General features: G+C 40.6%; 1 protein-coding gene across 1 annotated transcript; it reads right to left on the minus strand.

The window, feature by feature from the left end:
- Positions 1–6,604: 6,604 nt before the first annotated feature.
- Positions 6,605–10,364, minus strand: CLDN34 (claudin 34). The gene is given in 3 exon segments (XM_005425169.2): positions 6,605–7,328; positions 8,673–8,820; positions 10,283–10,364. Coding segments are annotated over 3 exon segments (933 nt in total). The 3' UTR covers positions 6,605–6,625.
- Between the last annotated feature and the right edge of the window lie 3,501 nt (positions 10,365–13,865).

The following is a 13,865-nucleotide window of genomic DNA, read 5'->3' on the forward strand; positions in this document are numbered from 1 at the left end:
GCTGGCGTGGGCAGAGGGGGAAATGAGACACCGCGGCTTATGCTGCACACCAGAAACTGCAGCTCTCAGGGATTAACACACATAGGCCAGTGATAATTTTCCACACCCCTCCCCCTCAGCTAGGAAAAAGCTGATATGTGGATTTTGAGCACATCCCTTATAACTATTTCTTAGAAGAAAGCTTGTAGGTCATTCCTAGTGCTCCCAGAATTGTAGCAGCCAGTGAAATCTTCTGAACAACCAATGTTTCCGGGGGTAAAGTCTTCACTGATCTTAACTCTGTGATAGACCTTTGTTGAAAAGTCCCTGGAGACTCTGCAGTGGGCATTCAAGTTTCCCAGTTCCCACCTGAGCAGTGCTGGAGGAGATGCCAGAGGTGTCCCTGGTAAGCCGTGCTCGGTGCTGCATGGGAGGTGACACCCAGCATCCAGCCCAGCTTAGCTCATGCACACCAGCTGGTGGTGGTACCAAACAGGGCATGGTGCAGACACCTCTGACAAGTGCCACAGACATGCCATTGGCAAGCACATCCAGGATGGATATATGGGGGGCAGAGGGAAGTACAGTGAATTACTTTATTTCCTGGCCTGGGCAGCAGAGTGGGGCTCAGCACACATGGTTGCTGCTGGCACTTTGTCAGTGGAGTCCCTGATGTCCGCAGTGCTGCAAAGGATGTAGTTCCCATCGAAGTCATTGCCCTCAAGGAGGACTCTGCCAAAGTTGCTCTGGTTAGATGTAGGCATGGTGGGCCCCCTCTGCTGTTTTGCAGTGTTGCCTTCTGTATCATCTACCTCCCTTTTCATGTGACATTTGTGTTGTTCATTTTGGCTTCTCTTTGAAACATGATTTCTTCTTTTTTGTTTATCCTTTTTTTCCAGATTTGACAAAATCACTTGTTAGTCAAATATTTATTATCATGATGTCAATCAGTACTAATTTTGTTTATTTTTATAGCATCCTACAATCTGCCTCTTTTTCCCTTTCATTCCCTCTCTTTCTTCTTCCTTTTCCCTTGCTGTCCCAGTTTTTCCCCCTTTGCCTTGCATGACACCATTCCTCTTCTGTCTCTGCTCAGTTGGTAACAGCAAGGCAGCATCACACACCCAGGGGACCCCTGCATCCCTGAGTCTGGCTTCAGAGTATGAACACAAACAAGTGCTTCAGCAGATCTATTGTAATACTTTCTGTGGCTTCCATCATACCAATCATTATACTTAAATGTATTCATTATCATACCTTTCTGTGAGTTGCTACTATCTTTATTTTACAAATGGGTAACTGTTGTAAGGAAAATTTGTGTGTCAAATATGTGCCCCTTACACATATTTGGAATACTAAAGCTCAGATGTGAGGTCCACTGAAATCAATTATTCTGAAAGTTGCATGCAGACCAATGAAGCTTTTCAGTAGGGCTTTTGAAAGTTAAGTAAGTGGATGACCACAGCATTTTATGGATAAATCACTAGGGTTCTGACTTGAAGTGATTTCAAATTCCCCCAAGATCTTTTTTTTAGCCAGGGATAGCTACTGGGTATTATGTAGTTCTTACAGAGATAGATGAAACATCTCCGTGTTCAGCAAGAACACCAATATTTCAAATCTCTTCCCCAACCAGTGAATGCTTCATTTCTAGTTCTGTACTCTTCAGGGTATTTTAAGCATTTCTGGTGTTCAAGGGATTCCCCCCCTTGCCCTTAATTTCAGTCAGCTGGCAGCTGCAGTGCACCTATGTAGTGCTGGGTACCATGAATGCCTCTCATTCTGTTTCTCACGTGCTACCTCACCCACTCTAATTTTTTACCTTTCCCTATTTATATTATAATGGGGCCACGTATTCAGCTGCTGAAAATCAGCCTGCACATGAAGTAACCTTGGCCAGTCAGAATGTATGTGCTTCTTCAAATAGCATCCAGGGAATTAACTTCATACTTGATCTTTCCCACTATAACCCAAGAGGAAGGCAGTGATGTGGCCTTCTGTGAACTGGGTATTAACACTGCATGCTGTACTCCATTCCCAATTTTAAGTCAGTATTTATTTGGTTTATAATTCTGAGATGAGATTCACTTATATTTTCTTGTTTGGCATGCAGTTGGTTTTGACACAGTAATTAAGAGCCAGCACACTCCAAAGCACCCAGCTAATTATTGAACCCTCTCAAGCAAGGGAAACATTAAATTATCTGAGCAGTGGAAAGGGAAATAGGTCAGTTGAAAAATATGTTTTTATGAGCTGATACTGGATTTGACAATACAGATATACAGATGCTGGCAAAAATGCAAGGAATCCCAATTCAGTTTTGAAAAAGGTATATTTTTCACAGAGAACATGTCTCTTCTGGGAACCCTTAATTTAATGTACATTGGTTTCCTATTTTAAGAAAACAATTTGCCATCAACACTATGCCAGCCAGACTTACATTTTTTTAAGCAAAACCTCTTTGTCCTAAAGTATTTCATGGCCCAAAGAGGAGGAAATTGGCTGTGACATTTCAGTTTTTCCAATCTAAGGGGAAAATAGTTGAAGGTCTAAAAATATCCATGAAAACAACCTCCTTTCTCATCATTGTAATATATCATAAGCCATGTGACAACAAAGACATTTCTTTCTGAGCTTAACATTGTTTTAAATCAGCTAAATCTGCAACTGAGACTGTCTTCATGTAGAACTGCTGATTCAAATAAAAATTTTGTTTACCTGACTAATTTGATGACCTACTCTGCACTACAATGTCTCCAGTTCATCCTGCTTCCTTTGCCTGAACACAAATGACAGTTGTCCTGAATTGCGTATTCATCTGGGGGGAAAAACTCAGCAGGCTTTGTGCTGTGGGGCTGTTTCTGTCAGGCACTGTTCAGCTCCATTCTCTATTTGATCATCCGTCCTAGAGGAATATTGAAAATATATTCATATATTTTTTGGTCTGTGGCCATGAATGGACAAGTGAGGTAGATGGTACATGTAAGTAAGATTAAGAAAATGCATCCTGGGGTGGATTAATGCCAAGGAGTATGTTATGGAGGTCAAAGATGGGGGCCTCACCAGCAGAACTCAAAGGGGGTCTTGGTATTCAGATTATTCCCCCAGCAGTGATTTCAGACATGTGAGTGAATCACAAGGTACTTGTTTATGGTAAACTCAGAAAAAATAAAGTGAGACTGGTTTATGTGTAGACTGAGGCCAGTGTGGAGACATTCCTAGACAGGGTGGAGCCCGCAAGGCGAGCGGTGCTGTCACTGGGGAGGGAGCAGGTCCCAATTTGCACTGAAGCTGGAGACAGAGCTTCATGATATGATCTATTCTGTGGTGAAATTTGCTTAGGAGGTTTTTGCCCCTTATCTCCCTACCTCACAGCCCTGGCCACTCACTCCTGCCTGCATTACAGCTTCCTGCCTGTCCTCAATTGTGCTGCTACAAATGAGTGTGGGGCCAGGCTATTGAGTAGGTCTCTAAAGCAGTCTAGGTTAAAAATAGTCTTCCAGAATAATTTTGTATCTTTAAGTTTTAAACCAAAACCATTTCAGTTGCCTGGTTTTACAGACAACCTCTAAAAGTACCTATATAAGCACAACTGACATGGTAACAAACAGACCTACTGAAAGGTAACTTAGCTTCTCAAATCTAAAACAAATGTGTCACATAAATATACCCAAAGAAACTATGCCACCTTGCTGGTGAAGGAAAAGCACAGGGGCTCTGCTTTCCTCCAGTATCAAAATTGTGTTGAATACAGACATTCACTTAATTTTAATGAATCACACTGCCCTGGTGGATCAAGGTCAGACAGGCTCAATGCATTGAAATCAATGGAAGTTTTGTGTCTCCTTTGTTGTGAGCTAAGAATAGCCTAGAGGAATGAGGCTCATGGTTGACCTGATCATTCTCTATGACTTCCTTAAAAGACAGTGTAGCCAGGTGTGTCCGTCTCTTCTCACAGGCAACCAGTGACAGGCCAAGAGGAAACGGCCTCAAGCTGTGCCAGGGGAGGTTCAGGCTGGTCATCAGGAGGAAATTCTTCACTGAGAGGTTTGTCAGGCATTGGAATGGGCTGCTCAGAGAGATGGTGCAGTCACTATCCTTGGAGGTGTTCAGGGAACAGCTGGACATAGCACTCAGGGCCATGGTCTGGCTGACAAAGTGATCACCAAAGGTTGGACTCGATTATCTCAGAGGTCTTTTCCAACCTAAATGATTCCATGATTCTGTAAGATTTTTTTTCTTATCTTTTCTTCAGAGAAGGACTTGGAGTTTTAATATAGACTAGTATTTGAACATACATTATATTTTACCATATATCCACATAGCATCTGGATCATGTGACTATTGGGAGATAGGAAAGGATGGGAAAAGTTCCATCCCGGGAAAGGATGCCAAGAGTTCCATCTAGATAAGCCCTCTGTCCTGTAGTGGGCTCACTCATACCTACAGTCTTCCTGGCACTATTTGCCTAAAATTTTTTTGACAAAACTTTATTTTAGAATCCATACATCTCCTTAGGTAATCTATTCCAGTGTTTAGCTGAGGAATTTCCTCACCATCTAGTCATGTTTGACACACAACCAATGTTTCATAGCCACGTATCAGTACAGATGAATATAATTCCCAGTGGAAACAGCTGTGGCAGCAACACAGAAACTTGGCATGTCCCTGATGATATTTGTTCCTTTTTCTTTAGCCAAATGGACCCAATGATTTAGTGAATATAGTTAACAAATATAGTTGTGGTTACTGACATTTTTGTGCATACATTAACTCAAAAAGAATTGAAGAATCAGTAATTTTCCCCTAAAGTTGTAATTTCCTGCCAGGGAACATTGGTAGTTTACTACTGTAATAAGTTTACTAGTGGCATAAACACATGGATAGATTTTTTTTTCCCTTACATCTGTAATATGATATAACCTAATACTATTGTAGGCCTTGAGGGAAGAGATGACAGTACTACTGACAGTACTATTGATTTGTACCTTTAAAACCAAAACCTACCAATATTGTAAAGAATGTACTTTAGAAACCAAACTGGAAACAATGTATAAGAAACAAGCTATTAAACTGCCTTCATTGAAACACCACTTGAAAGTGCTTTACAGCATCATAGAGTCAAAAGTTAAGATTCTTGCATTAATGAAAAAATTACCAATGATGAGATAGACTGCTGGTTCAAAAGTGACTGGAGAGGAAACGAAGGTGCTGTGGAGTTTCTATCTTGTCAGACAGTACAGCAAAGTCAGGCCCAGGGGAAGATGTATAGGAAAAATTGGACTGCTAGAACAAGATGGGCTAGTAACAGCCACCAGCAAGATGTCCTGGTTTGTTGGCATTTTGCCTTGTCTTGCAATGTCCAAAAACTATGAGATTTTTAAAAAATTTTATTTTCTTCTTTCTATGAATCCATGAGTATTTTAAAAAATGGAGGACAATTAAAAGAGTAAAACTAAATTACTTAGATTTCTGTAGCCTTTCTTTAAAAATGTGACATTTTGAGGACCTCTTTCAAGAGATCATCTGTTCGTCAACATTGTTGGCTCATTCCTCCCAATCTCTAAACTTTTTTTTTTTTAATTGTCCTTATTGCAGTATTTGGGACATTTCTGTTTCTTTTTTTCTTAGGTGAAGTTTGGTTATATGTGCCACAGTTAGCAGCTGTGGCCATTACAGTGGGTTAAGAGAAAAAGGTTTTCAGGGAGCATGTAATCTCCCAGCCATTCTAGGCATCTTGGGAAAAGGCAGTCTTTGTCTCTACATTGATTATAAACAGAACCTGAAGTGACCGGTTTGGATATAGATTTCTACATCAGATGAATCATCCCCTGAGAGTTGCCCTGAGTACTCCTGGTTACTGAGAGCACTGATTTTGACATTAGTTTTGTAATAACTTGTACAAGTTATTTCCGTCTTTTGCAATACATTTGGATTCAGTGATGTGTCAGATGAAGAAGCAAACACTTGCAGACTTTTTGGCTCTGCCTCCATTAAGAACTAAAGAGCTCACCTTCCCCACAGGCAAACATGTTGCAACATAAAATGCAAATAGCTTGAAAGAAAAACAGAAGCAATAAAGGAATGGCTCTTTATGTGCCCTAGAGGAAGAGGAGAAACTGGCAAGACATTTATAAGACAATTCAGGGAAGAGTCATTTGACACAACCATGATGACAATCATATTATTGGTTTTAAAAGTCTTGACTTGTCATGAAACATACTTTGCTACAGATGTAACTAAATAAACAACAAAAGCTTACTACTGACAAGGAAAGAAATTCACATTTAATACATGTTACTTCACATTTTTCTTACAGGACAGTTCATTATAAGTCAGCTCTTTGAGCATGGTAAACATTTTACACCAAAAAAAAAAATTAATCAATAATGTTTGTATATACAAAAGAGGACAACTGGCAAAATTTGATCACATTTGCTGTTAAACAGCAGTTATCTCAAAGACAAACCTCTGTTAATAGGTGAGTACTAAGATGGTGACTCAACTGGTTCATATAAGAAAATAGCATGGCTACTATAAAATAAAATTAAATTCTGCAGTTCCTTAACTTTACAACCACTCATGCTGCTGTCCTTATCTCTTAACTATGCTCTTGTTCTGAAATAGCATGGGGGGATTTGTCCTGTCAGGATTTCGTGATAGTGTTTGCAGTCATGGGAAATCTGTATGAGAGAGAAAATGTCCCACTTAACAGCAGGAGGATGACAGCCACAATCCCAACAGGAATGGCAGCACCAGCTTCCTGTGCCGCTGGACTGGAGGGCATGTAGAAAGAAGGAGGAAAAGCTATGCTCTGGTTGTGAGTTACAGAATAGAAATTCCAGCTCACGGGAATCAGGACACACAGACCAGCAGATATGTAGAAGAAGCCACCCACCAGGAAGAACGGGGCAATGAGAGGTTTGTGAGTGACTCCCATATAGACATTTCTCAGAGCAAATATTGTAGCAGCCACTCCCAGCAAGCCCATGAACATGGCGAGCAACAGGAGACCCTGAGCAGCGTAAATTTCATGGGGAATGAAGGAGTCATAGCCACTGAATTTATGGCAAAACTGTTCTCTGTAGCCAGGTGAGACGTAAAGGTAACTGATGAAGCAGACTTTCCAAATCCCCACCCAGGCAATGCCAGAGGAGATGACAGTGGTGTTGTCCACATGCCACACTCTCCATTCCACAATTCCCATTGAAACGGTGCACAGGATCCAGCCTATGGTGCCCAGAGCAAAGGCAGCAAGCTGGAGGTGTGAGGTGCTGACCAGGGAATTCATCCTTTGGAGGTCTCCTGCCCTGTCACAGACACAGTTGCCATGCAAAGAGAGAGAGCCACTGCAAAGAAACAAAAAATAAAAAGACAAAGGCAATTATAATTTGGGTGAATAGATGAACCTGTCAGTGAAAAAGAGAATGTGTGTGTAGAGGGAAGATGGCAGTCATCTTTCCCCAGCTTTAATGAACTGTTGAAATTTAATATCCATGGACAAGTAATAGAGAGGTTTTAATTCTGTATATATCATGGTATCACAGAGAGGAGAAAGAGTCTCTGATTAGCTCCCCTAAAGATCTCCTTTTTACATTCACAAAAGGAAAATTGATGGTTTTTTCCCAAGTTATTGTCTTCTTTGTTAATTAACCATTATGTTCAAAGATCCTTTAACACATTAATCAGGAGCCCTAGAGTAACTGGCTAGCAGGAACAAAATCTGAGAAAATCCTCGGGTTCCTGACTGTTGCAAGAGATCCTACAGAGCAGAATCTGTGCTCCTTTCTCCCAGCAGCTGTGGCTTTGATGCTGCAGCCCAGTCTGTACAGGCTTCAGCTTTTGTGCTGTGTTTACTGAGAGCTGCTGGGACCAGTGTCAGACAGAAAACATCGTAGTTCAGAGGCATGAGCAAATCCACACCACAAAGTCTAACAACAACCACTGAACTTTGACCATTTTCAGATTAATTAGCCATGAATGCATTAGCAGAAACATTTGAATTAATCAGAAGTGTAACACTGTGCAGGGGCTGGAACCTGGATATACTGTCATTGCTTTCCCACCCTCAAACTTTACCCAAGTTTTTTTTGCTGCTTTACCTTTGCAAATCTCACTTGTTTATAAATTGCCCAATATCCCCAGTTTGAATAATCCTAAAACTGTGCTGGAAAATATTTTAGTCATTTAGATTTAAGATTTGTTTGCTGACTGTACATTCTGAGTGCAAATTAGGGTTTTATTGTATTAAAAAAAAAGAAAAAAAGAGAAAAAGTATAAACAAATCAACACTTAGTTTCCCATGTCTTTTGTACCATTTTTTGAATACTTATAGGAATGATCTGTGATCAGCGATGATGTAGCCTCAAATTTATGTAAGTCTGAAAGGTTCTAGGGATCTGTGTATTTCCGAAGTTTTCTAGAATACTTTTTCTACAGTTCCTATTTAATTCAAGACTGGAGAAATACTGTACCAAGTTGACTCTAATAAGATATGTCTGCCACCATGTTTTGTGTACTAAACACTAAACATAAAGACAAAAGCAACAATTTTTCCATTTACTGATCTTAAGGTAACCAGATTCAGTTGGCAATACAATCAAGTTGCAAAAATCCACCTGTGGAAATCTTAAAAAAGAAATATCTTCATAACAATATGGCCTTAACCAGACATTGTCCCTCTACATACTTACTTCAGTCCTGAAGGTGATGCCAGCCATGAGAGGATGGGACAGAGTGATTTTTGATGCCAGACAAACACAGCAAGATCTGCAATTTTATCATTTTGGCCTCCCAGTTCATCTATGTGTCTCCAATAGATTTCCTGCGGGATATATTAATCTCCATTATTGCAAGTGTACATTTAATCCTCACCAGCATGGAGAAAATTGCTCCAGAAGAGTCTCTCGTACGTTTATCTACTTAAGCTGAAACCAATTTATAAACACCTTTTCAGTTTGCTCCATTATTTACAAATAATGCAATTAATTTACAAAGTGATTATACATCCCCCTTTCTAATTAACTATTTTTATCAGGCATGGAGCACAGTAGCCCCTCTTTCTGTCCCAGTTCCTCAAAACAGCATCATTTCTGTTCATGCCCAGTGGTGGGAAGGTGCTGGACAGGAAAGAGGGCGAGCAGAGGAGTCCTGTGCTGACTCCATTCAGTTTCTCTTGGAATCAGTGGAGCACAGAGAAACCAAGCCTGAACCCCGTGAAGATACCATTTTGTGTAGAGCCCATATGTCTGTAACACTTCTTGTGTACATCATAAACATTCATTTAAACAACTTGCTGCTATCAAGGTCGTAAAACATAGGTCAGCAGGTGAATCCTTATCATCAACAGCTTTTCAGAGTATATTATTAGCTTATAACTTCACTGATTGAATGTACCCAACTGTCTGCTCACAGAAGTAAATGAGAATAAATGTGATTCCCAGCCTACTATCAAACCTGCATGTGCTGAGATACTTAGAATTGTGCCCATTTTAATTATAAAATTAAAAATTAGGGAAAGCTCTTTTTCCCTTTAAGATTTTTTATAAAACATGGAACAAGCAAACACAGAGGATGAAAGATTTTAAGGATTATACAAAAGTTCTGGGGAAAGATCTTTTTCCCTTTAAGATTTTTTAAAAAACATGGAACAAGCAAACACAGAGGATGAAAGATTTTAAGGATTATACAAAAGTTCTGAGAACACTGGAGAATAACCAGCTAACAAAGATGGGCTTTAGATGAGTTATCAGGTGTCTAGACACACAAAAAATTGCCTATGTAGGAAATGATTCATTTTGGCTCATTTCTCCACACCCTGCCCACTGGAGCATATTTGATCTGGTAGCACTGACTTAGAGAAAAAACAAGGTTCAAAAGAAGTGTTTTTGAACTCGATGATGAAATTAAATTACAGTTCTCATACTTTTCTATTTTGGAAAATCAAACAGAAGCCTATACTTAATAACCTCCTGCTACTGAGATTCAGCATGAAAATAAGGAACAAAATATCACAGTAAAATAGTTACAGGATTTTTCTTGACGTAAGAAAACATGTCAAAATTGAGAAAAAATAGTTCTAGTTCCCGATTCCAGTCTCTATCACTATGAATATTAAGTAAACACACTATGGGTTTTGCTGACACAATGAAAAGCAACGGGTATGTATCACTTGCCAGAAGCATTGATTTGAAAGGAAGCCTTTGGGCAAAGAGGATCAGGGAAACTCCTTTTCTCCCAAGTGCAGAAAGATACATTGATTTTTCAGAGCGACAGTGGCAAGTATTTAAAAAAAAACCAAAACCAAATAAGACATTTCTCTTGCAGATGCCAAATAAAACAGGGAGCGAGCTCCAGAGGGCGTCGTCCTCCAGGATTTCAGTCATTCCAGCGACTCCCTTGTTGTGAGGCCTCAGGATGGAAGAAAGGAGGGAGGGAAGGAAGGGAGGAAGGTCATAGCAGGCTGGGGTTTACAGCAGCGCCTGGGTCAGGGCTTTGTCAGCTTTGCCTTCAGCTGGACCTTGGGGCTTACTCTGCACAAGTCTCCATCCACAGGAGATGGGCGATGCAGGTGCTGACCTTGGCTCAAACACCAGCAGTGCCATTCCTGTGGATTTCAACAGAGGCATTTCTTGCAGAAAGGAAGAATTTGATCTGTCATCAACTTGTCATCCACAGGGAAAAAAACCCAACAAATCCAAACACACAAACAAAACTCGCCAAAATTTTAATTTTTAAAATTAAATTAAAACTTCTGGTCCCTGTGCAAATGCCCTTTTCAGCCTTCTGGGAGAAAAATGTGAAAGCTCAGTCCCTGCATGTTTGAGCTATATTGGATAAAATACAGTTCAAAGCTCAGATCATATAGCAGGCTGTGCTAACACAGGCAGCACTGGCCAGTTTCATGCTTTAGTAATTACATAAATGTTTTGAATTAATTTAATTAGTGTAGTAAGGTTACCTATATGGTCTGAATAATACAATGATGTAACACAGTCACTAGATGAAATGTCCTAAGGCAAATGAACTCATACTCAGTCAGCTACAGGAGATCTTCTGAGTAATTAGGTGGTGTCACTGCCATGTGGTTCTTGATTCAGGAGCTCGCTCAGAGCTGCAGATTTCAGCATTCCAGCTTTGCAGACCAGCTACTTCATGGGATGGGGTCAGCCTACAAGGGCAATCAGGCCAGCAGGAACAAGCTAGGTCTGTGTGGTGTCTGTGTCAGTGGATGAAAAGCATGACTGAAAACCCTTTTCACTGAAAGAAGTGAGAAGTGGCTTTGAGAGGTGGCCACAGTACCATCTTTTAGTATCCCATTATTTCATCCACATTTTCATTTAATCAGTTCAATTCAACAAGCACCCCAGCAGCTTTTGGGGATAGTCTTTGAAAAGTCTAGAAATAGTAGCTAAAAAACAGAGATCTGTTTCTACAGGCTTCTCACCTGGCAGCCATTTTCTCTCTAAATATATCTTTCATTTCCTTCATTGGGAAGGGCTTTCCTTCACAGATATGTTTTTAATTAAATACCCAAGTAAAGTAAAAGCAAGACAGAATCGTAGAACCATAGGATGGTTTGGGCTGGAAGGAATCTTAAAGATATCTTGTTCCAATCTTGTTCCTGTATCTTCCAATATCTTGTTCCTGGCCATGGGCAGTGGCACCTCTCACCAGACCAGGTTGCTCAGGGCTCCATCCAGCCTGGCCCTGAATGGTTCAAGGTATGGGGAGTCTGCAGCTTCTCTGGGCAGCCTGTTCCAGTGCCTCACTCCCCTCACAGTAAAGAATTTATCCCCAATATCTGATCTAAGCCTACTATCTTTCAGTGGAAGCCATTCCTCCTTGTGCTATCACAGCTCCTGTGGGTCCCCTTCAGATTCTGGGAGGCTGCTATGAGCTCCTCACACAACTTTCTCTTCTCCATGCTGAACAGCCCCAACTTTTTCAGCCTGTCTTCATAGAGGGGTGCATTTAAATGTAAATTTGCTAGCACTCAATGCAAATTTGCGCAGAGAAGACAGAAGTTCCTAGTAAAAGATGATACTTGTCAGTGTATTCATCCAAAAATAGAAACCTGAAGGTCCTTTTGTATTTATTGCCGATTTTACTTAAATTAAGCATTGCACAGTGAGTAGCTCTTTTTCTTTATGAAAAGTATGTTGAGCCATTGCACATGGACTTGGGGGACAGAATGAGGCATGAGTTTCCCACTCTTAACTTCAAGAAACAGAGAGGATGCCTGAGAGCCATGTTGACTTTTCTACAGCTGCAGGCTTGCTTCTAGGAGAAAAACAATGAAAGCAAGCTGCTCTCACAACTGCTAAGTGGTTTCATAGTGGGGGGTTTGCTGCATCAGGCTTACCTTTAAAATGACTAAAATGAAATGTTGCAGTTGAATTGCTCAGTTCTTTGTGGCCATGGCCCCACCTCCTGATATTCTCAGCAGCAGGAAAAAACAGAAATGGAGCTATCTTGTAATTTTGTCAACACTTCTTTTTCTTTCAGTAATTGTAAGTAACAAAAGGCTGGGGCTATGATATTGATTCTGAGGGTGGAGAAACCTCATTTACACCAAATGCATTTCACTTCTACAATTAATACTGTGTCTTCCAAGCTGTTTTAATTACATTCAGTAGTCTATATGCATTGATTGGGTTTCAGATCTGCTTTCTAAAACTCACCCTGCCTTAAGTTCCTGAAACAGAGACTTAAAAAGCCCTGCAGGTAAATGCAAGAGAAAAAAAAGCTATCAAACTCTCTTAATTCAGGCATTTAAATATTAATTGGACCTTTCAGCTTACTGGGTCTCAGGCTCCCTCCTGGGGGGATGAGCCCTGTGCCAGGGACAGATGTCCAGATTGTAGGGTGGCATAAGGAAGTGTCCCCAACCACACAATAACCTGCAAGACTTGTCTTTAAATTCATAATTTCATATGATGGGTTGAGAGCAAGAGGGCTGCAGCTTTCAGAGGCATTGAAGGGAGTTTGCTATTTAGGAGAGGTCCTTTGGTTGGTGTGTGCTGGGTGATAATTCCCCAGCAGCAGCATCCCCTCTGCAGTATCTCGTACCCCTCTGGTACCTGAGGCTCCAGGCAGAGCTGGACAGGCCAGTCATCAACACCTGGTATATAAGATCTCAAACACTGAAACTGCAGGGAAATATGAGATGGAGCTGGGCCTTGTCATGGAAATTTGTGGAAGTCTTACACAAATTGCACGATCCTTGACATGATATTCAAAGACTGATTAATGCCTTAGGATCCTTGAGTTTGGATGTGTCTAGAAGAGAACTTCAGAAATGTTTTTTATCCTTCTGCCATCACTGATTCAGCACAGTTCTGGTTGAAGGACACCTTTGTCTAAGGCCATCTACTTGCTGTGGTCCAAGCCACCACTGGCTGATAAATCAGTCCATTCCTACCTTCTTCAACAGATATTTCAAACAGTCAGTGTGGCAGTTCTTTGGTTCCTATTTTCCTAGAAATGAAATTAGCTGCACTTAGGACCCATTCCTTGAATACATCTCCTTGACCCTCATGAAGTCTTGAGCTCTGATATCTCATGTTTAGATTTTAGCTGTCACTAACATACTTATTTTCAGTTAAAAAAGACAAACTAGTGGGGCCTAGAGTCTTAGAAGTCATTGTAGGCTATGTCCAGGTTTGTAGGGTATGTCCAGATTTAACATGTCCCCTGTCCCTCCAAATGTCAGTGTCCAGTGTTATAAACTCTGCTGCTTCCATTTATTCACTGTGTTTCAAAACAAGCAAACCAAAGTAATCTTCATTTCTCTTCCATCAAGTAAGAATACATTGAAACTTAGCTGTGTAAAAGTCCTTGCTTATTTCAGGAAAATGTTTTGATCTGCTTTGATAATAGAACGA

The sequence above is a fragment of the Geospiza fortis genome, unplaced genomic scaffold (genome assembly GCF_000277835.1).
Source record: "Geospiza fortis unplaced genomic scaffold, GeoFor_1.0 scaffold50, whole genome shotgun sequence".
NCBI lineage: Eukaryota > Metazoa > Chordata > Aves > Passeriformes > Thraupidae > Geospiza > Geospiza fortis.